At 40.5% G+C, this 22,438-nt stretch overlaps 1 protein-coding gene across 4 annotated transcripts in view; it reads left to right on the forward strand.

The window, feature by feature from the left end:
* Positions 1-22,438, forward strand: part of PIK3R4 (phosphoinositide-3-kinase regulatory subunit 4) — an 86,465-nt gene that overhangs the window by 47,604 nt on the left and 16,423 nt on the right. For all 4 annotated transcript variants that reach the window (NM_001100314.2, XM_005202130.4, XM_025001065.2 and 1 more), the window contains 4 exons: positions 645-832; positions 1,558-1,768; positions 7,544-7,709; positions 20,577-20,741. In NM_001100314.2, coding sequence (NP_001093784.1) covers positions 645-832; positions 1,558-1,768; positions 7,544-7,709; positions 20,577-20,741 — 730 coding nt within the window. The remainder of the gene's footprint in view (positions 1-644; positions 833-1,557; positions 1,769-7,543; positions 7,710-20,576; positions 20,742-22,438) is intronic.

Consider the following 22,438-nt stretch of genomic DNA (forward strand, 5'->3'; position numbering starts at 1 on the left):
AGAGATACACATTTAAAAGGTAAACAGTGAAATGAATGCAAATAGAAATGAGATGCCATTCTCTGCCTTTGTGATTAGTGAAGACTGATGATGCTTGTCAGCAAGCGGCAGGGAATGGGCATTTTCACTAAATTCATTGTTTTTGAGCTTATAAATTGAACATATTATTAATACTATTATTTTTTACTATTTGACTTATATTTTCAGTTCTGGAAATTTCTCATAGAAACGCTGACAGACATGTGAAGGAATATGCATAAGAATGCAAATGACTTTTTATTTTTTCTTTTCTTCACCCCGTGTAACTGATTCTGGATATAGAGAGGTCATATTTATCAGTGTAGTCAGGACATTTGAAAAAGTTATATTTTTGTTGGTTCTTCAGATAAAGTGGTTCCTTGAAATTGAGCTAGCCTTGGACAACTAGGAAGCAGTTAGGTCTGATTACTAACACTACTGAAAGTGCATCTGTCCATCTGTCCTAGAGATGAAATGAGAGCTAACATGTTTATGCGTGAATATAAATAAATCGGCCCTCATGAAGTCCATGTTGTCCCCCTTCCTCCAGCCCACACACGCAGAGTAATAAAAGCACGGATTTGTCATAGATGCTTCCTTCAGATTATTCTGATCTTTTTTCATAGCTAGAAAACATGTTAAACAAGACTCAAATGTCAATGAAGAGTGGAAAAGCATGTTTGGCTCTCTGGAGCCACCAAGCATGCAGCAGGCCCTGCCTAAAGGGAGTGATCAGGAGGTGGTGCCGGCTGGGAAGCCGCCTCGTTCCGAGTCCTCCGCTGCTGTCTGCGTCCCTTTGTCGACTTCTCCACAGGTATTGTCATCCCGGCAGTAGTGCGCTTTTTGTCTGTGGATCTCGTTCTACTGTTTGGATGTTTAAAGGCTGTGTACTGTAGTGGAAAAATCAATACAGTGACTTGTCTTTTAGGAAGGATGTTTTTCTTTCCAGAAGAGGTTTATTTTCATAGCCAAAGAGAAATCTAGTATTGAAAGCACCAAATAAGGTGATCTGAAACTGGGGTGAGGTCGTCATTATGAACTATGATTCTACTCATAGGCTGCAGTGAACCTTTAAAATCTTCTTTTATTCTTCATTTAATATAGCATAGTTACATCTGTAAGATAGCAAAAATACTTCTATTAAGAAAAGTCCCAGGTTTACTCTGTGTGAGAAATGTCATGATTTGGATATATTTGAAGTAAGTTTTTAATTTGCAGTAATTCTTCCCTAGGCAATATATTTTAATTGAATGAACTGATAAAATTCTCTTTCTTTTTTTCAGTTAAATTAATGAATATTTTTGTTTAATGTTATTCCTACACTGATAATTTTTTTTAAATATGGAGATTTGGAATTAGTGGTTAAACTTTATCTTAATTAGGTTTTCACTGAAAAATATGTCCCTGTATTTAGATGGATTTAAAAACTGGTACATAACTAAGGACAAAAGTCTGGTGTAATAAGTAGAACATGGGTACATTTTAATCATCAAACATACTGTACTTATGACACAGATACTTATTCTTTTGGTTTTGCAGATTCCAGAAGTGACAAATGTCCAAAATAGAAAACCAACAATACAGGTTTTAAGTAGTACAATTTTACCGTCCACTTACCAGATCCGGATCACAACGTGTAAAACTGAGCTTCAGCAGCTCATACAACAGAAACGGGAGCAGTGCAATGCCGAGAGGATAGCTAAGCAGATGATGGAAAACGCTGAGTGGGAGAGTAAACCCCCCCCACCGGGTAAGTGTGCCATTGACGGGCAGTGGTATTCCAGCCTGGGTGCCAGGGCCTGCAATCCAGTGGAAGAAACTGGTACCAGTTACTGGCAGAGGAAGTGATCACAAAGCTGTCACTTTGAAAGCCCACGATACCTAATGTTTTTGCCAGGTGGTCCAGTGGCTGAGACTCCACGCGTCCAGTGCAGGGAAGCCAGGTTTGATCCCTGGTCGGGGAACCAGATCCTGCATACTGCACCTGAGACCTGGTGCAACCTAAATACATACATACATATATATATATATATAATATATATATATATATATATATATATATATATATATATAAAAGCCCACAGGAAGAACCAAGAAGTGAGAAATCCCAACTCATTATTCGTGGAATTGGGATCTTGGCTCTGGCAGTGCCTTTTAGGCCTGTTACCTACTGTTTTATCCTGTCTGTGGTGCATGTTCCCCATTCATAGTGCTGGGTTTTACCTGCCTGCTTAGTGTCGTGCCACTTTCTCACTAAATGTCAGACCTCCTCAAGTAAACTCTGGCTTTCAATTTCTGAAGGGTTTAATAGCTATGAATTTTCTTTAAAAAATAGGTAGAAACATTTGAAAAATAATGAATGCTTTAAAAATAAATCAAAATCACCTATAACCAACCATCACTCAGCAATTGTCAACATTAAGATTTTTGGGAAAACACTTCTGTATTCTGAGAAAATTTAAAGAAACTTGAGATATTTTAGATGGAAACTGTGCCTCAGCTGTGTTAACAGACATGCCCAGTGTTATGTGATGGAGCTCATCTCTGATATTGGATTGGCAGATTTTTAAAAACGTTTTTAATGAATTTCTGTATAGTTTTAATAATAAAAATGTATCTTAAAAACTGAGACGAAATATATGCTTGTGGATTAGTCAGTTCAGTCGCTCAGTCATTTCCAGCTCTTTGCAATGCCATGGACCACAGCACGCCAGGCCTCCCTGTCCATCACCTACTCCGGGAGCTTACCCAAACTCATGTCCATAGAGTCAGTGGTGCCATCCAACCGTCTCATCCTCTGTCGTCCCCTTCTCCCCCTGCCTTCAATCTTTCCCAGCATCAGGGTCTTTTCAAATGAGTCAGTTCTTTGCATCAAGTGGTCAAAATATTGGGTAGAGATTGAAAAACCACATGAGTTCCCACAGGCTTCCGTTGTGAATGTAGGAAAAATGCCAGTGGAGACCAATGATTTAAAGATTTCAGAAATATTATTAAGTGGTCTGTGTAGTCACATAAATTTTTTTTTAAGAAAATAAATACCCTGGAATGTTTGTTTCTATAATACAGTTCAATATGGTTTATCAGCCCTGCTTTAAAAACAAAAACTGTTGATCACGCTCTGTCTATTTTATTATAGAATCTGTCTTTATAAGTCGCATTTTATACCTAAGTGCAGCTATACGTTTTATTCAGTAATCCCAGAAAAGGTATCAGATTTTGTGGTTCATGAAATGTACAATGACTGTTGGACTTTTGATTTTTTCCTTTCCACACTTGAGTGGTTTTGTGAAATTGATTTTCTCTTGGGGGAAATGTTCAACCTAGCCTGTTCTATTGTCTAGACTTCATGGCAGAGTGTTTTTTAGTATTCTCAAATCTAGCATATCCTCCCTGGAAATCACATTCAGCTGTTCTTTCCACACATGTGACCTAGAGATGCAAGGGGAACGGTATTTTGGTTGAATATACCGGGTTTGGCAATGGTCTTGGTTTCAGGTTTGTTTCTTGGTAAAAGAAATAAGTTGATTTTAAGATAACGTTACTTAGCAGGCATAGATCCTTCAGTATAGCTTTTTAAAAAAATTATTTTAATTGGAGGATGATTGCTTTACATTACTGTATTGACTTCTGGGTGCAAAAAGATATGACACTGAAATATGAACTCCCCAGGTTGGTAGGTGCCCAATATGCTACTGGAGAAGAGCGAAGAAATAACTCCAGAAGGAATTAAGAGGCTAAGCCAAAGCAGAAACAGCTCCCAGTTGTGGATATGACTGGTGATGAAACTGAAGTATGGTGCTGTAAAGAACAACATTGCATAGGAACCTGGAATGTCAGGTCCATGAATCAGGGTAAATTGGAAGTGGTCAAACAGGAGATGGCAAGAGTGAACATCAATATTCTAGGAATCAGAGAACTAAGATGGACTGGAATGAGTGAATTTAACTCAGATGACCAGTATATCTACTACTATGGGCAAGAATCCCTTAGAAGAAATGGAGTGGCTATCAGTCAACAAAAGAGTCCAAATGCAGTAATTGAGTACAGTCTCAAAAACGACAGAATGATCTCTATTCGTTTCCACAGCAAACCATTCAATATCACGGTAATCCAAGTCTGTTCCCCAACACTAACACCAAAGAAACTGAAGTTGAATGGTTCTCTGAAGATCTACAAGACCTTCTAGAACTAACACCCAAAAAAGATGTCCTTTTCATTATAGGGGACTGAAATGCAAAAGTAGGAAGTTAAGAGATACCTAGAGTAACAGGCAGGTTTGGCTTTGGAATACAAAATGAAGCAGAGCAAAGACTTAACAGTTTTGCCAAGAGAACGCCCTGGTCATAGCAAACACCCCCTTCCAACAACACAAGAGCTGACTCTGCACATGGACATCACCAGATGGTCAATACCAAAATCAGATTGATTATATTCCTCACAGTTGATGATGGAGAAGCTCTATACTGTCAACAAAAATGACCAGGAGCTGACTGTGGCTCAGATCATGAACTCCTTATTGCAAAATTCAGACTTAAATTGAATAAAATAGGGAAAACCCTAGGGCATTCAGGAATGACCTAAATCAAACCCCTTATGGTTATACAGTGGAAGTGACAAATAGATTCAAGGGATTAGATCTGATAGAGCGCCTGAAGAACTCTGGACAGAGGTTTGTGACATTGTACAGAAGGCAGTGAAGAAAACCATCCCCAAGAAAAAGAAATGCAAAAAGACAAAATGTCTGTCTGAGGAGGCCTTACCAATAGCTGAGAAAAGAAGAGAAGCAAAAGGCAAAGGAAGAAAGGAAAGATATATCCACCTGAATGCAGAGTTCCAGCAAATAGCACGGAAAGATAGGAAAGCCTTCCTCAGTGATCAGTGCAAAGAAATACAGGAAAAACCATAGACTGGGAAAGACGAGAGATCTCTTCAAGAAATTTAGAGATACCAAGGGAACATTTCATGCAAAGGTGGGCAGATATAAGGACTGAAACAGTATGAACCTAGCAGAAGCAGAAGATATTAAGAAGAGGTGGCAAGAATACACAGAAGAACTGGACAGAAAAGATCTTAACGACCCAGATGACCACGATGGTGTGATCACTCACCTAGAGCCAGACATCTTGGAATGTGAAGTCAAGTGGGCCTTAGGAAGCATCACTATGAACAAAGCTAATGGAGATGGTGGAATTCCAGTTGAGATGTTTCAAATCCTGAAAGATGATGCTGTGAAAGTGCTGCACTCAATATCCCAACACATTTGGAAAACTCAGCAGTGGCCACAGGACTGGAAAAGGTCAGTTTTCATTCCATTCCCAAAGAAAGGCATTGCCAAAGAATGTTCAAACTACAGTTGCACTCATTTCACATACTTTGAGCAAAGTAATGCTCAAAATTCTCCAAGCTAGGCTTCAACAGTATGTGAACTGAGAACTTCCAGATGTTCAAATTTGATTTAGAAAAGGCAGAGGAACCAGAAATCATATTACCAGCATCCATTGGATCATCAAAAAAGTAAGAGAGTTCCAGAAAAACATCCACTTTTGCTTCATTGACTATGCTAAAGCCTTTGACTATGTGGATCATAACAAAGTGGAAAATTCTTCAAGAGATGGGAATACCAGATGATCTTATCTGCCTTCTGAGAAATCTGTGTGCAGCTTAAGGAGAAACAGAACCAGACATGGAACAACAGACCAGTTCCAAATTGGGAAAGGAATATGTTAAGCCTGTATATTGTCACCCTGCTTATTTAGCTTATATGCAGAGTACATCATACGAAATGCCAGACTGGATGAAGCACAAGCTGAAATCAAGATTGCCAAGAGAAATCAATAACCTCAGATAAGGAGATGATACCACTCTTATGGCAGTAAGCAAAGAGCTGCTAAAGAGCTGCTTGATGTAGGTAAAAGAGCAAAGTGGAAAAAGCTGTTTTAAAACTCAACATTCAGAAAACTAAGATCATGGCATCCGGTCCCATCACTTCATGGCAAATAGATGGGGAAACAATGACATACTTTATTTTCTTTTCTTGGGTGACTGCAGCCATGAAATTAAAAGACGCTTGCTCCTTGGAAGAAAAGCTATGCCAAACACAGATAGTGTGTTAGAAAAGTAGGGACATTACCTTGCCAACAGAGGTCCATCTAGTTAAAGCTTTGGTTTTTCCAGTAGTCATGTATGGATGTGAGAGTGGGACCATAAAGAAGGCTGAACGCTGAAACATTGATGCTTTTGAGCTGTGGTGTTGGAAAGGACTCTTGAGAGTCCCTTGGACTGCAAGGAGATCAAACCTGTCAATCCTAAAGAAGATCAATCCCGAATATTCATTGGAAGAACTGATGCTGATGCTAAAGCTGAAGCTCCTATACTTTGGTCACCTGATGCAAAGAGCTGACTCATTAGAAAAGACCTTGATGCTGGGAAAGATTGAAGGCAGGAGGAGAAGGGGACAACAGAGGATGAGATAGTTGGATGACATCACTGACTCAATGGACATGAGTTTTTGCAAGCTCTGGGAGATGGTGATGGACAGGGAGGCCTGGCGTGCTGCAGTCCATGGTGTCGCAGAGTTGAACATGATTGAGCAAGTGAACAATATATGTATGTCCCCTCTCTTCTGAACCTCCCTCCTACCTTCCATCCCATCCCACACCCTAGGTTTTTTAAAAAATTGATTAATATTAAATATTATTAAATGTTATGCCCAAATATAAAGTTTTTTTTTAATCAAACATTGAAGATTGTTATATGCAAAGACCTATGCTGGATATTGTGAATGATACAGGATGGATAAAACATAGTCTCTGGCCTCAGGGACTTTGTTGTTTACTAGAGGATATTAATTATTTATGAAAAGAATATACACGAGCAGAGTGTATAGATGTCATAAGGTACTAGAAAATCCTTGGGTATTCTGAGCCTAATTTATAATCCTGTTTATACCAATCTGTTGATGTCATAGAATATATGATTGCAGGCAGAGAAGAAGTCCACATTTGGGTTTTACTGTGGACCTGGGGCAGTGTTAGACGCTTTATATCTCATTTACCCATACAGTCATTGTGTGGGTTGAGTAATTTCCCCCTCATTTTACGTTTGTGGGAATTGAAACCTTAGTACCCCAAGGTCACACTGTGGTGTGATAGATCTGGGTCTTTGAGGCTTTTGGAGTGGGCTCTCTCCCTAGTGCCCCATTTCTCTACATCAAGGTAGTCATTACCTCTTGCCGTTGAGCAAGTAGTTGGGGTTTTTCCTGGTAGCAGATGGCTAGTGTGCCCTCTTAGATGCTGGAGAAGGCCCTAGGGCAGTCTTTCTAAGGCTGTTTGAAAGGATATCTTCCTCCATAGGCGATAATATCTGACGTGGTCCAGTAGGCCACTCAGTATTGACTAGCTCTTGGGACCCTTTGTTTAGTTCTTATGAACTGTTCTCCTGTTGGCTGTTGATGCTTGTAGCTGGGTGTAAAGGGAAGATTGTATCTGTAAACTGAAACTTAAGACATGCTCCTGGTTTTCCTCAGGGTGGCGGCCTAAGGGGCTACTTGTGGCACATCTTCACGAACATAAGTCTGCTGTGAATCGGATTAGAGTCTCTGACGAGCATTCACTGTTTGCCACGTGTTCAAATGATGGCACAGTGAAAATCTGGAACAGTCAGAAGATGGAGGGGAAGACCACCACCACCAGGTAACCTGCACCTAGGCGGAGAGGCCACCCCCCGACCCAGTCACTGAGTGCTCACTCGGTGACAGGTACTGTTTTAGGTACCAGGAATACAGTGGTGATAAATAGACACAAATACATGTTCTGGGAAACTTAACGTCAGTGGGAGGCGACAGACAATAAACATTGTGTAAGTAAGTAAAACAGGTTGTGTTTTTGGATGGTAAGAAATTTTATTGGAAAAAATGATAGCAGAAAAAGAGGGGTAGAGGGTGAGTGGGTGGGGTAGACTAGAGTTTAAAGAAATTGGCTAGAGACTTCTTCACGGAGAAGGTATCCTTTAAAGAAGCCCCTGACAAAGATGAGAGAAAATGCCACGGATGTCCTGGGAAAGAGCCTTCTCTGCAGAGGAAACATGGGCCTCAGAGACAGAAGAATGTTTGGCATGTTCGGGGAAGAACAGGAAGGTCTGTGTGAGGGAGAAGGAAGTCAGAGGGCCTGAGTTCACAGGGCCTTGCAGGCTGTCGTGAGGGGCTTAGCCTCTGAGTGAGGTGGGGGGGCCTTTGGATGGTTCTGCATGGTGGAGAGACATGATCTGAGTCAAACTTCAACAGAATTACTCTGGCTCTTGTGTTGAGAATAGACTGAGGAGGTGCAGGGTAGAAGGATTAGGAGGCTTTTTCTGTAACTGAGCGAGATGGGGGACATAGTGGGAAATGATCAGATTCTGGGTATGTTTTAATGCTGGCGTCAACAAGATTTGCTGAATGGGTTAGATGGAGTGTGAGCAACAGAGAAAGTAGGAAATGATAAGAGTGCCCAGTCAAGAGAGACATAATTATTAGTTGAAATCTTGAAGACTCTTCACATATGCACGATGAGGTTATGATAAATGGGGGAGATATTTTAGATTTGTACAACTTTGTAGTTGTGTGCCTAATTTGGTCTGGATCCGAAAAGAAAGCTATTAGAAATCAAAATTGAATCTCTGTACATGAAAAGATGTGGGGAACCTTTGGTACTTTTCTCATTATCAGTTCATTGACCATGCTGTTTTTCAGTCAGTTAAGTTGTGTCCAGCTCTTTGCAACCCCACGGACTGCAACACACCAGGCTCTTCTGTCCCCAGTCTCCTGGAGTTTGCTCAAGTTTATGACCATTGAGTCATTGATGTCTAATCATTGACCACTGACCATTTGACCAGTAACCACAAAATGGTCAACAAAATATCTTTGATAAACTAATTAATAAGTTTACTCCTTACCGACCTGATATGATTTTATTCTGTTAATTCTGCTCTAATCTTTGCAGCACGCTTAGTTATTTTTCATGTTCATTCACTCTTGGCATTGCGTTGGTCAGAACATAAGTTGAAAACCAGTAAAAGAATCTTGGCTCCATGAGGCAATTTTTTTGGTCAATATTTAAATGAAATTTTCAAACCTTGAGAGAGGTTTTCCAGTGAACACACATGCTTGTGGCAAGACTCTAAATACTTAACAATTTTACTTTATTTGCTGTGTCGTATAATTATCCATCTTCCTATCAATTCATCTTTTAAAAATGTATTTCAGAGCGAGTCACAGATATCAGAACATTTCTCCCAAAAATTTCAGCCATGTATATTGCTAATATTTGTTTATAGTTCTCCCTTTCTTCTTGGGCATAAAGTTTGTATGCTGTGAAGCACACAGATCTTAACCATTCCAAAAGATCCAGCAAATACACAAACTTGTGCAACTTAAAAACCACTCTCAAGATACAGAACATAACTAGAATGTTCCCTCATGTTCCTTTGCATAAAATGCCTGCCTCCTCCCTGCCTACAGCCATTCTTTTGATTTTCCCCCACCATTATTAGCATTTTGATTAATGTTCTAAAAATCTCTGATAACTATTTTCCAAATGGTTCTTTGTTATTATCATCATTAGTTGTATTCATTTTTGCTTTTATTAGTAGGGTAAGTTTAATTGGTTTGAGTAAGCCTCTCAAGTAAAAACTTGGAATCATCCATTAACTTTGCAGAAACCTCTTGTTAATTCCAGATGCTTTTTATCACAGAGCCATGCCTTTGTCCCCGTGTCATATTTTAGGCAGTGGTAAACCAGAAAATGTGGCAGTTCAGCTGGCAGTAACTGTAGTCTTTGGAACGTTTGTATGATGTTTAGGAGAATGGGTGTCCTCTGGACACGGGGGCTTTCTTGTCTGTAAGAGCAGACTGTAAGCCTTAGCTTGGAGATGCTTCATTCCAGGTCCAGGGAGAGAAAGAGGGCGAGGGAATAGGAAGTGTTACCCTCATCATGTGCCTTTGTGAGCTGATGAGGGAGAAGGAGGCCTTCAAAGCGGTGCTGTGTTTCTTAGGCGGTCTCACTAGTACCTTCTGACTGCCTGGGTATTTCCCTCATGCAGTATGTTGGCTGACCACCCCATTGCAGCTCTGACTTTCTCCTTGAATTGCATCGGTGATTTAGGCCATCTGGATCTTAGCTCTGCTGTTTGCTTCTTTCTTATTTCAGTTAAACTTTTAGTTTTTCCTTTGTGGACTAATTCTTGAAAAATTGCTGTGTTTTTTTTTTTTTTTTTTTTAACTTTTACATAGATTTTTAAAATTTAACCCTTTGTAGTATTCTAAACTGTATTTTCCATATATGCTCTTTGTGCTTCCCCATTTTTGGCTCATTTAGCTTCTCGATTTTAGGAAACACTGATGTATTTGGTACTTGCCAAATTTGATGGTAAAACATCTAAGTATAGTGTTATTCCAATGAAGAGTAGTGCAAGAAATTATCAGTGTTAGGATTACATAGTTTAGAGTCTGAGATAGTATTAGAAGTTGAAGTTTTTGAGTGATATGGCTACCCTGAAGTAAAGGGTTAACCTGAGGCCTGAACTTTACAAAATTGAATTTTGGGGATAGGAAGAGAGCAGTCAGAAAAGAAGAGAGAAGAAACCATTTAAGTTATGTCATACTGCAACAGAAGGGAGCGTTTAAGAAAGAGATTTATCAGATCAGATCAGATCAGTTGCTCATTCGTGTCCGACTCTTTGCAACCCCATGAATCACAGCATGCCAGGCCTCCCTGTCCATCACCAACTCCCGGAGTTCACTCAGACTCATGTCCATCGAGTCAGTGATGCCATCCAGCCATCTCATCCTCTGTCGTCCCCTTCTACTCCTGCCCCCAATCCCTCCCAGCATCAGAGTCTTTTCCAATGAGTCAACTCTTCGCATGAGGTGGCCAAAGTACTGGAGTTTCAGCTTTAGCATCATTCCTTCCAAAGAAATCCCAGGGCTGATCTCCTTCAGAATGGACTGGTTGGATCTCCTTGCAGTCCAAGGGACTCTCAAGAGTCTTCTCCAACACCACAGTTCAAAAGCATCAATTCTTCGGCGCTCAGCCTTCTTCACAGTCTAACTCTCACACCCATACATGACCACAGGAAAAACCATAGCCTTGACTAGACGGACCTTTGTTGGCAAAGTAATGTCTGTGCTTTTGAATATGCTATCTAGATTTATCAGCAGCTCTCAAATGCAGTAAAAGTGCCAAGTGGCATGAAAGCCTAGTAAAACAATTGGGTGTTCTCACACAGTGACCTTTGGTGAGTATAGTTCATACATCCATCATCCATGGAAAGCTTTGGACTTTATGTATCACAAGCCTTTATGATGAACATATTCTAAGAAGAAGAAAGATTTAATTCAGATACTTAGTTTTGAGGCTGTTCAGATTGGCTTTTATTTTCCCCTAACATTTTTATTTATTTTTAATCAAAGGATAATTGCTTTACAGTATTGTTTTGATTTCGGCCACACATCAACATGAATCAGCCATAGGTACATATACAGCTCCCTCTTGAGTCTCCCTCCCACCCCTCACCCCATCCCACTCCTGTAGGTTGTCACAGAGCCCCAGTGTGAGTTCCCTGAGTCATCCAGCAAACTCCCGCTGGCTCTCTGTGTACACATGGTCGGGCATCTGTTTCCCTGTTCTCCCTCCATTCATCCCACCCACCCCTTGCTGAGTCCGCACACACATCTCTTCTCTAATCTCCATCTCAGCTGCTGCCCTGCAGGTAGGTTCTTCAGTACCGTCTTTCCAGAGTCCACATATGTGTTAGTATGAGATACTTGTTTCTCTCTTTCTGACTCACTTCACTCTGTATAATAGGCTCTGTGTTCATCCACCTCATTAGAACTGACTCAGATGTGTTCCTTTTTATGGCTGAGCAATAGTCCATTGTGTATATATATACCAAAGCTGGCTTTATCCATTCATCTGTTGGTGGACATCCAGGTTGCTTCCACGTCCCAGCTGTTGTATCCATGCTGCAGTGAGCACTCGGGTACATGTGTCTTTCGGTTATGGTTTTCTCAGGGTATATGCCCAGTAGTCGGATTGTTGAGTCGTAGGTGGTTTTATTCCTGGTATTTTAAGGAATCTCCAGGCTGTTCTCCATTGTGGCTGTACCAGTTTACATTCCCACCAACAAAGCAAGAGGGCCCATTTCCTTCACACCCTTTCCAGCATTTATTGTTTGTAGATTTTTTGATGATGGCCATTCTGACCCATGTGAGGTGATACCTCACTGTAGTTTGATTTGCATTTCTCTGATAGTGAGCAGTGCTGATCATCTTTTTATGTGTTTATTAGCCATCTGTTTGTCTTCTTTGGAGAAATGTCTGTTTAGGTCTTTTTCCCACTCTTTGATTGGGTTGTTTGCTTTTATAGTATTGAGTTGCATGAGTGGCTTGTATATTTTGGAAATTAATTCTTTGTTAGTTGTTTCACTTGTTTATTGTTTCCTCCCATTCTGAGCGTTGTCTTTTCTTGCCTTCTTTTTAATTATAAAAAACTGGGAGCAAACTAAAGATGCAGCAGAAGGAGAGAAACTGGATAAGTAAGTGATTATTGTGGTAATAAAGTGATTGCTGTAGAAATACATTTTTTTGGTATGGACTATATTGATACAGTCTGTGAAAATACAGTTTTGAGAAGTTGGTTTAAGAACTCATGTAGGATTTCTGTTTTTAGAAAGACAGAGTAAGAATTTTCAAAATTATTTTCCTCAAAAACAATGAGAACACTGGCAAAAACTGTCAAAATCAACTTTTTCAGGATTCTAGAAATTAAAGTCCTTCATCAATCTGAAAATTGTTGTTTGAGAAAAACGGCTGACTCTCAGAACAGCAAGCCATGGATGTGAGCCCTGATTTCATCCCCCACTACTTCCAAGCTGTACAGTGGCTTTGGAAAACTTAACAGTAACCGTGAAAACCAACAGCTTAGTAGCCCCTGGAGGGGTCATTAAAGGCTTTGAACTCCTCCAAGGCCCCGTTTCCAGAGAATTATCACCATTTGACCAGCTTGCTGTAAACCGCCACGATCAGGGCCTGTCCTGTCTTCATTTGAGCTGTTACTTTGTTCTTTGAGGAAAAACTCTACCCATGGAGCATTTGTTGAAATTATTGATGGGATTTGTTTAACATTGCAGCTGCCTGAGGTGGCAGTCCCAGTTGTAGCTAAGAAGAGGCTCACGAAAAACTTTAAAGCAAGCGTGTGATATCAGTAGGGGGCTTTTGAAAAGTTTGGATGTGTGCATGGGTGTCTATAAGACCACATGCACTTGCAGGGTTGTGTATAAGCCCAAGAAAGAACTCTGGAGGCTGCAGGTTCTCAGCTGTGGCTGACCTTGAGTCTCTGTGTGAGCAGGAGATGAAGGATGAGGCCGAGCTGTAAACTGCTTTGTTGAGGGTGTGCCACAGCTAGCACGGAGAGCCTCACAAGGGCTGGACCTCGCATCAGTTCATGAGATGTAAGGAATGTCATTGTTATTTAGTCACTAAGTTGTATCTGACTTTTGCAACCCCATGGACTGTAGCCCGCCAGGCTCCTTTGTCCATGGAATTTGCCAAGCAAGAATACTGGAGGGGGTTGCCATTTCCTTCTCCAGGACATCGTCCCAACCCAGGGATCGAACCCATTTCTTCTGCATTGGCAGGCAGATTCTTTAATGACCCCAGGAAAGTCATTAGCTGATCATTAATTTAACTGACGCGAGAGTTCAGTGGCCACGCATGAGAAATAAAGACTTTGTAGGATTGGTCTCTAGGCAAGTCACTAAACAAGCAGTGACAACATTGGTATCTTATTTCCAAAGTCAATACATACCAGTTAAAATGTCTAGTTTTGGACAAAAGTTAAAAGTCAGGCAAAGAAATAGAGAAGTATGTCCTATATACAGGAAGAAATGCAGGCAATAGAAACAGTACCTCACTAATCCAAGAAATTGGACTTTTTAGACAATGACTTTAAATTAGTGATTAAAAATATGTTCAAAAAATTAGAAGAAATTATGTCTAAAGGATTAAAAGGAAATTATGAGAAAAATGTCTCAACAAATAGACAATGTCAATAAAGGGATAGAAATGATAAACAGAAATCCTGGCATTCTGAAGTATAATAACAGAAATGAAGAGTTCAGGGCTGAACAGCAGATTTCAACTGGCGAGAGAAAAAACCAGGGACTTGAAAATAGAAAATAGTTGACATCCATTCAGAAGTATAAAAACTAAAAGAGAATAAAGAAAACCAAACAGAGCCTCAGAGGCCTGTGGACCACTGTCAGGTGTACCAACATACACATGATAGTCCCAAAAGGCAAGGAGAGAGAACATTGGAGGAAATACGGCTTGAACCACCCCCCCGCCCCCACCCCCAGATTTGGTGAGAAGCATTAATCTGCACATTTGAGGAGCTCAGCTAACTCCAAATAGGACAAAGATCAAAGAGAGCCATACGAGAGACATGATAAGCAAATTGTTGAAGCAATTGTTGAAAAATATTGAAGCAAAAGAGCAAAGAGACTCATCTTGTACGAGGGACCTTCAGTAAGGTTAATAGCTGACATTCAATCAGAAATGGTGGAGCCTGGAAGTCAGTGAGATGATATATTCAGAGTCTAGGAAGAAAAAGACTGACAGTAATTCTATATCCAGCAGAATTGTCTTTCAGAAACAAAGGAGAAATTAAGATATTCCAAGGTAAATAAAAACAGGGAATTTATTGCCAGAAGATTTCACCTGAAAGAAATACCAAAAGGAGTCTGTCGTGCTGACAGGAAAGGACATGAGACTAACTTGAACCACATGAAGAAATAAAGAGCATCAAGTAAAGGTATCAATAGATACAGGAGTGAACATAAGACAGTACAAGTTAGTTTTTTTCTGTAACTCTTTCTGCTGTCTGATTTAAAAGAAGACTACGTAAAGAAATAATTATAAAACTGCATTGAGTTTATAGTGCATAAAGGTGTAATTTGTATGACAGTAATAGTACAGACAAGGGAGGAGGGAGCAGATGTATTGGAGCAAAATTGGTGCTCATCTGATTGTGTTTAGATGTTGATTGTATTTTCCAGGGAAACCACTAAAAGAAACCCTTAAAAACATTTAGTAAAACTCAAAAATGTGTGATAGAGGAAATTAGGGATTGAAATCATGTACTGAAAGATGTCTTTATAACACACGGGAGCAGCGGTGGACTAGAGCAACCACCAAACCCACGTAAGACGTAGAGAAAACAAATAGCACAGTGTCAAACCTAAGCCCTACCTTATTCTAATCACATTAAACGTAGTCAAAGGCAGAGTTGGCAGGAAGTAAGACAAAACATGATATGACTGTTTCCCACAAGAGACAACAGTTTAAATTCAAGAGATGCAGTGCGAGAGTAAAAGGGCTGAAAACGGTACACCATGCAGACAGTTTCTAAAAGAGCTGGAGTGGCTATGCTTATCTCAGACATTTTAACCCAAAAATCGATACTAGAGATAGACAAGGATATTTTATAATGACAACAGGGTCATCCCATTGGGAAAACATAGCAATTACAAACATGCTGCTAACAGCAGAGCCCCTGCATGGAGGAAGAACGGACAAAATTGGAGGGGAAAGTAGTTTAACAGTAATAGTTGGAGATTTTAATGCTCTTCCCATAAGAAGAGTTGAGCACACTGCAGACCTACCAGGTCTGACATCTATAGAACACTCTACCCGACTGCAGCAGATTATCTAGGACAGACACCAAGCTTCAATAAATTTAAAGGCACTGAGCTGTATCAACATACATGTTCTTTAATCACGGTGAAATGAAACTAGATCAGTAACAGAAATTCGGGGGATTCACAGGTTTGTAGAGGTTAAGCAGTACATGGCAAAATGACCAGTGGCTCAAAGGGAAATTTAGAGAAATACTTTGAGGTGACTGAAAATGAAAACACAACAAACCAAAACTTAAGGGTGCAGTTAAAGGAGTATTGAAGAAGTTTATAGCTGCATGCAGCTGTATTTAAAAAGAAGAAAAATCATAAATCAGTAACTTAGCTTTAACCTTAAATCTAGAAAAAGAAGAGCAAAGTAAACCCAAAGCAAGTAGAAGGAAGGAAATCATAAAAGACCAAAGAAGAAACAAATGACATAGGGAATAACGGAGAAAAACCAGCAAAAGCAGAAGTCAGTTCTTTGGGAAGGTCAGAATTGGCAAACCTTTAAAAGGGAGAGTTATTAAAGTTAAAACTAGGAAGGAAAGAGGGAATGTTACTGTTGAGTACATCACTATGGAGCACAGAAGAATACTATGAACAATTGTATGCCAACAAATAAAATAACCTAGATGAAATGGACAGATTAGATTCCTAGAGAGATACAACCTATCAGAGGTAATCAATAAGAAATAGAAAACCTGAATATTTAGACCTATAACAATAAGATTAAATTAGTAATTAAAAACTTCCCACAAAGAGAAGCCCAGGCTGAGATGATTTCATGGTGCATTCTACCAATACTTAATGAATTAACGCCCATCCTTCAAAAACTTTTTCAAAAAAAACAGATGAGGGAACATTTTGTAATTCATTCTATAAGGGCAGTGTTACCCTGATACCACAACCAGGCAAAATATATGACCAGAAAACAGTAGACCAAGACGCACAGGTAATATGGGCATTAAAATCCTCAACAAAATACTAGTAAACGGAATTCAGCATGTTCAAAGGATAATATACCATGACCAAGTGCAGTTTATCCCAAGAATGCAAACCCTTTCCAACATTTGAAAATCAGTCAGTGAATATATCACATTAATAGAATAAAGGATGAAGACCACAGATGATTTCAAAAGATTCTTAGAAAGATTTTGTTAAAATCTAACACTGTTTTATGATTAAAAGCAACTCAAGTAGTTACAGTTTAGTGCTGATAAGGACGTCTATGAAAAGCCCACTAACATCATACTTACAGACTGAACACTTGCCCGTGAGGCGAGCCATGTAAGTAAGAATGTCCACTCTGACTGCTTTCATGGTTCTTAGTGGGGTCATTTAGATAAGGAAAAGAAATATAAGGCATCCAGGTTGGAAAGGAAGTAGTAAAATTGTATTGGCAGTCAGTAAGCAATAAAAAGAAAAACCTATTAGAACTATCAAATGAGTTCAACAAAAAGTTGTAGAACATATGATCATATTGTATTTATATATATAAAAGTCACTTGGATTTCTGTGTGCTAACAATGAACTATGGGCTTCCCTCATAGCTCACTTGGTAAATCACCTGCCTGCAATGCAGGAGACCTGGGTTCAATTCCTGGGTTGGGAAGATCCCCTGGAGAAGGAAATGGCTACCCACTCCAATATTCTTGCCTGGAGAATCCCATGGACAGAGGAGCCTGACAGGCTACAGTCCACAGACTTGGAAGAGTCCGACACAACTTAGCTGCTAAACCACCACCACCAACAGTGAACAATCCAAAGATGAACTAAAGAAAGCAATTCTGTATACAAGAGCATCAGAAACAATGAAGTACTGAAGAATAAATTTAACAGAAACATACAAGACTTGAATACTAAAGGCTACAAACATCACTGAAAGAAATATTTTAAAATATTTATAGAAGACCTAAGTAGAAACACATCCCATGTTCATTCAGTGGAAAACTTCTGCTGTTTGTTAATATAGCTGACATCCCCAAATTGATCCTCAGATTTTCCCTATGAAATTTCCAGCTGCCCTTTTCTACCAGAAGTTGACATTCTGATCCTAAAATTCATGAAGATATGCAAAGGACTTAAATAGCCAAGACAGTCTTAAGGAAATAACTGAGTTGGAGAAATCACACTCCCAGATTGGCCACCAAACTACAGCAGTCAAGACACTGTGTTAATGGCATAGGGATAAATGCATTAGTCAGTGGGCTAGAGCTGACATGCAGAGGTGCGTTTATGGTCGCTGCTTTCTGACATAGGTGCCAGGACAGCTGAGTGTGGGGAAGAACAGCCTGAACAGATGGTGTAGAGATTACTGGGCAATTGCATGCAAAAGAATGGGTTTGCAGAGAATTTTTCAAAATGGATCATAGACCTGAACGTAAGAGCTAAACTGTAAAACTTGTATAAGAACACATAGGCATGTAATTCTTCATGACCTTGGATTTAGGCAGCTCAGATGGTAAAGAATCCACCTGCAGTGCAGGGGACCCTGGTTCGATTTCTGGGTTGGAAAGATCCGCTGGAGAAGGGATACACTACCCACTGCCGTATTCTTGGGCTTCCCTGCTGGCTCAGCTGGTAAAGAATCCGCCTGCAATGAGGGAGACCTGGGTTCGATCCCTGGGTTAGGAAGATCCCCTGGAGACAGGAAAGGTTACCCACTCTAGTATTCTGGCCTGGAGAATTCCATGGACTGTATGGTCCACGGGGTCTCTAAGAGTCGGATACAACTGAGCAACTTTCACTTCTGAAATATGCCACCAGAAAACACAGTGACAAAAATAGATGTGATTTCATCAAAATTATGAACATTTGTACTTCAAAGGACACTGTCAAGAAAGTGAAAGGACAACCCACAGAATGAGATAAATACTCTGAATATATAAAGAACTGTTTTAATTCAACAGTAAGAAAACAAGTAATTACAAAGCAGAGGACTCAGATAGAGTTGGCCCTTCATACCTGTGGGTTCTGCAGAATCAGTCAACCAGGGATAGAATATTTTCTGTTGATATGCAACCCTTGGATACAGAGGGCCTAGAGGGACTAGTGCATTCTGATTTTAGAATCTGCTGGGCGTCCTGGAACCAGTCCCCTAAGAATATAAAGGGTAACTGGGAGGTATGCAAAAAAGGTACTCTGCATCTTTAGGGAAATACAGATCAGAACCACAGTGGGATACCACATCACACCCACTAGAATGACTCTAATCAAAAAGACAAGAACAAGTGCTGGAGACAGCGTGGAGAAATTAGCACCTTTGTACTTTGCTGGTATGAGTGTCGAGTGATGCAGCAAGTTTGGAAAAAGGTTCGGCAGTTTCTCAAATGCTAATCATAGAGTTACCTGTTACTCTGCAGTTTTACTCCTAGGTATAAACCCAAGAAAGCTGAAGACATTTGTTCACATGGAAATCTATAAATGAGTGTTCATAGTAGCATTATTCATAATAGCCAAAAAGTGGAAACCATAATGTCTATCAGCTATTGAATGGATAAGCAAATACAGTATATCCACATAATGGAATATTATTTAGCCATAGAAGGGATAAAATGCCCATGCATGCTCCAAGTCACTGAGTTGTACACTTTAAAATGTTACACTTTATGACATATATTTCAGCAAGGCTGCTATTAAAAAGTGAACTAGAGAGGCATGATTAATATATAAAATGTTCCATATTTATTTATAAATCAAATATAAATATACTGTAATATGCATAGAAAACTCTTTGGGAAGCTATATAATAATGTCTGTAGTGTTCCTCTGTGGTTTTCCCAGGTACCTCAGTGGTAAAGAATCCGCCTAACAATGCAGGAGGCCTGGGTCCAGTCCCTGGGTCGGGAAGATCCCCTGGAGAACGAAATGGCAATCCACTCCAGTATTCCTGTCTGGGAAATCCCGTGGGCAGAGGAGCCTGGTGGGCTACAGTTCATGGGGTCGCAGAGAGTCAGACGCAACTTAGCGACTAAACAACAAAAGTGTTTCTCTCTGGGTGTTAGAATTATGTTTTTACTTCTTTTTTTTTTTTAATAGTTTTTGTATATTTAAGATGTATTAACTTGTATAATAAATTATAGAAGATAAAGGTGAATAAATTTGGTGTTCTGGGGCTGTGACCTTTAAGGAGTGGCCGCTTAGAAGGCTGAGTATGTGACCCTTGTGGAGGGTGATGAAGGAGGAACTCTGCAGGCACCGCTCATCACATTCAGGAAGTTCGGTGGTAAATTTAAAGGAGGGGGACAGACAGCTTGAGGGGTCAATGTGTGTGTGGGAGAGACTGAATATTACAGTAATACTGTGTGTTAATAAACGTTTCATGATTTACATGTTAATTGAGCTACACTATGTCCTGCTTAGAAATGTTGGGCTGTAAACGGGTAAACTGAGGTGCAGTGCAGGTTAAGTGGCTTGACTCAAATCATACTGGTGGTCAGTTAGTGGAACTCGGCCCTGTGATTCCCAAGCCAGTGCCGTCCTGCTGTGGCAGGCTGCATCTGCGGGATTATGGAATAACTGCAGGGGTAAGAGGAGGGCTTCAGGAATTGCAGAAAGGAAGCAAGCTGGGTCAGGCCACAGTGAGGGAAGTCCAGCTGGAAAGGAGGGTGGACAGTCTTTCCTTGATCAGAGAGAAGCGTGTGAAGACGGCCACTTGAAAGTATCAGAAGGAAAGGTGGTTTTGTGCCAGTGCTTCTGAGGGGGATTATTTTTGTTACACGATCAAGGAGGGAAACAGACCTCAGAGTATCATTTTTTGTTTGTTAACAGTCCTGTGGCTGTTTAATGTCAGCGATAGTAATACTCTGTGGCTTTTCAGAAACGCAGTTCTGCTTTTCTTTGTGCAGGTCTATTCTCACCTATAGCCGAGTCGGGGGCTGTGTCAAGACGCTCACATTCTGCCAGGGTTCCCACTACTTAGCCGTAGCGTCCGATAATGGTGCCGTCCAGCTTCTCGCGATTGAGGCCTCCAAGCTGCCCAAGTCTCCCAAGATTCATCCTCTGCAAAGCAGGTATCTGTCTGTCGTTTGTGTTTTTTAAACTGCATTTGGTGTCCTGGGATAATGTAACCCTGCTTCTGTAATAGTTTGGATCAGCTGAGGGCCTGTGACAATGTACTTCTGTTTTTAAGCACATGAAATGAATAAAATTGGGTTTCCAACTCAAATCTATCACACACAGTTTGAGGAAACTATTTCTGCCAATTTGTCCAAAGGTCAGAAGGGCAGCTTTGAACATGTGGCTCATCCCAGTCTGGAATCTGAATAACCTAATTATCAGTTACATCTTCTGTCTCAGCTCTGGCTGCTGGTTTCGAAAATGTGAGTGTTCTTCATTAAAGGAAGCTCAAAAGTGGTGTCAGCATTTTGTCACTTGGCAGTAAAGCCTCTGAAGTTGCTGGGAATGGAGCAGAGTGTTCAATCATATTGTTTGCTTATCATTTTAAAAAGAAGATCCTGGCTGGCTTTATCTAAGAATTTCCTCCACTTCTTACAGATTGTGGTTGCTTGTAGATTAAACCCATGCAAGGTAAGATATTTAAAGGTCAAACTGCCGGGGACCAGCCCCGGCTGATCCAGGGTATTCGAAGGAGAGACGGCATAGGCGAGGATCAGGATACGATAGCTTCAATTAGGTATTAATTAAAGATATAAAGAGTAATAGAATAAGGATAGCTCAGTAGGAAAATTCAGTGGAGAAAAGAGGCTGAGTAGCTTGGTTTACGCGGGAGACCAATAAAACTTCAAGACAAGAAGTTTGCACCACTTACGTAGGCCGCAGGCGTCCTTCCGTTCTCCCGAAGGAGAGGAGACACTGAGGCCTCCCCGGTCGGATCTTAGAAGCCCAGGCATAATTAGTAAGCATGGTGGGTTCCGCGCTCCAGATGGAGACTCAACCAGAGTGAGAGAGAGAGCGACATGGGGAGACCAGTATTTCGAGAAACTGATCCCAATTCTTTATTTTCCAGAGTCTGTTTTTATACACTGAGATGTTATACAAAAGTCACGTGGGGACAGCAGTCCTGACTTTTATCAAAGTCAGGTGCTTCACACAAATGTATACAGAGGTCTTAGGGGTGTTACATCATCTTCTGGCCAGGGGGGCCTGCTGACAATTTACGACCCTCTCCTTGTGACAGCGGTCAGTCAATCAGGACACTTATTTCTCCAGGGCTGATTATTCTCAAAACAGACGCCACCCAAGTAAAGTTACATTCCTACAGGGTGAGGGTGTAGTGGGTTTTAGCTAAGGAAAGAATTTACTTAGCCTAAGGTCTAACGTGATTAATATCAAAGGTTAATACTTATTTCTTCTATATATTCATTAATGTGTGTAAGGGCAGGGGATGTGGAGACTTAGCAACAAACATTGGCTCAACAAATGAAAAACCCTTCACCAATACAATTTCTAATCAGCCCGTTATACTTATACTAATAGTTTTCTAACTTCTCTAAAGAACCCGTTGTTAGAGGGTTTAAAGCATCTCGTGCCTCTCACGGTTGGGAGGCTGTGAGCAATCACATGTGGCCGGACGAGCCTGTCAGGCAGGCTAGAGAACCTTCAGAGGAGTTTGTAGGTTAAAACACTCTTATCACGCCCAGGAATTATTATAAACTGGAGCTCTAAGTTAACTCCTTCTCCAAAAGATGTGGTGGGGGACAGCCCCCCGTAAAGTCAGAGGTGTAGGTGAGCACAAAGTAGTAAAGTA

The sequence above is a fragment of the Bos taurus genome, chromosome 1 (assembly GCF_002263795.3).
Source record: "Bos taurus isolate L1 Dominette 01449 registration number 42190680 breed Hereford chromosome 1, ARS-UCD2.0, whole genome shotgun sequence".
Classification (NCBI taxonomy): Eukaryota; Metazoa; Chordata; class Mammalia; order Artiodactyla; family Bovidae; genus Bos; species Bos taurus.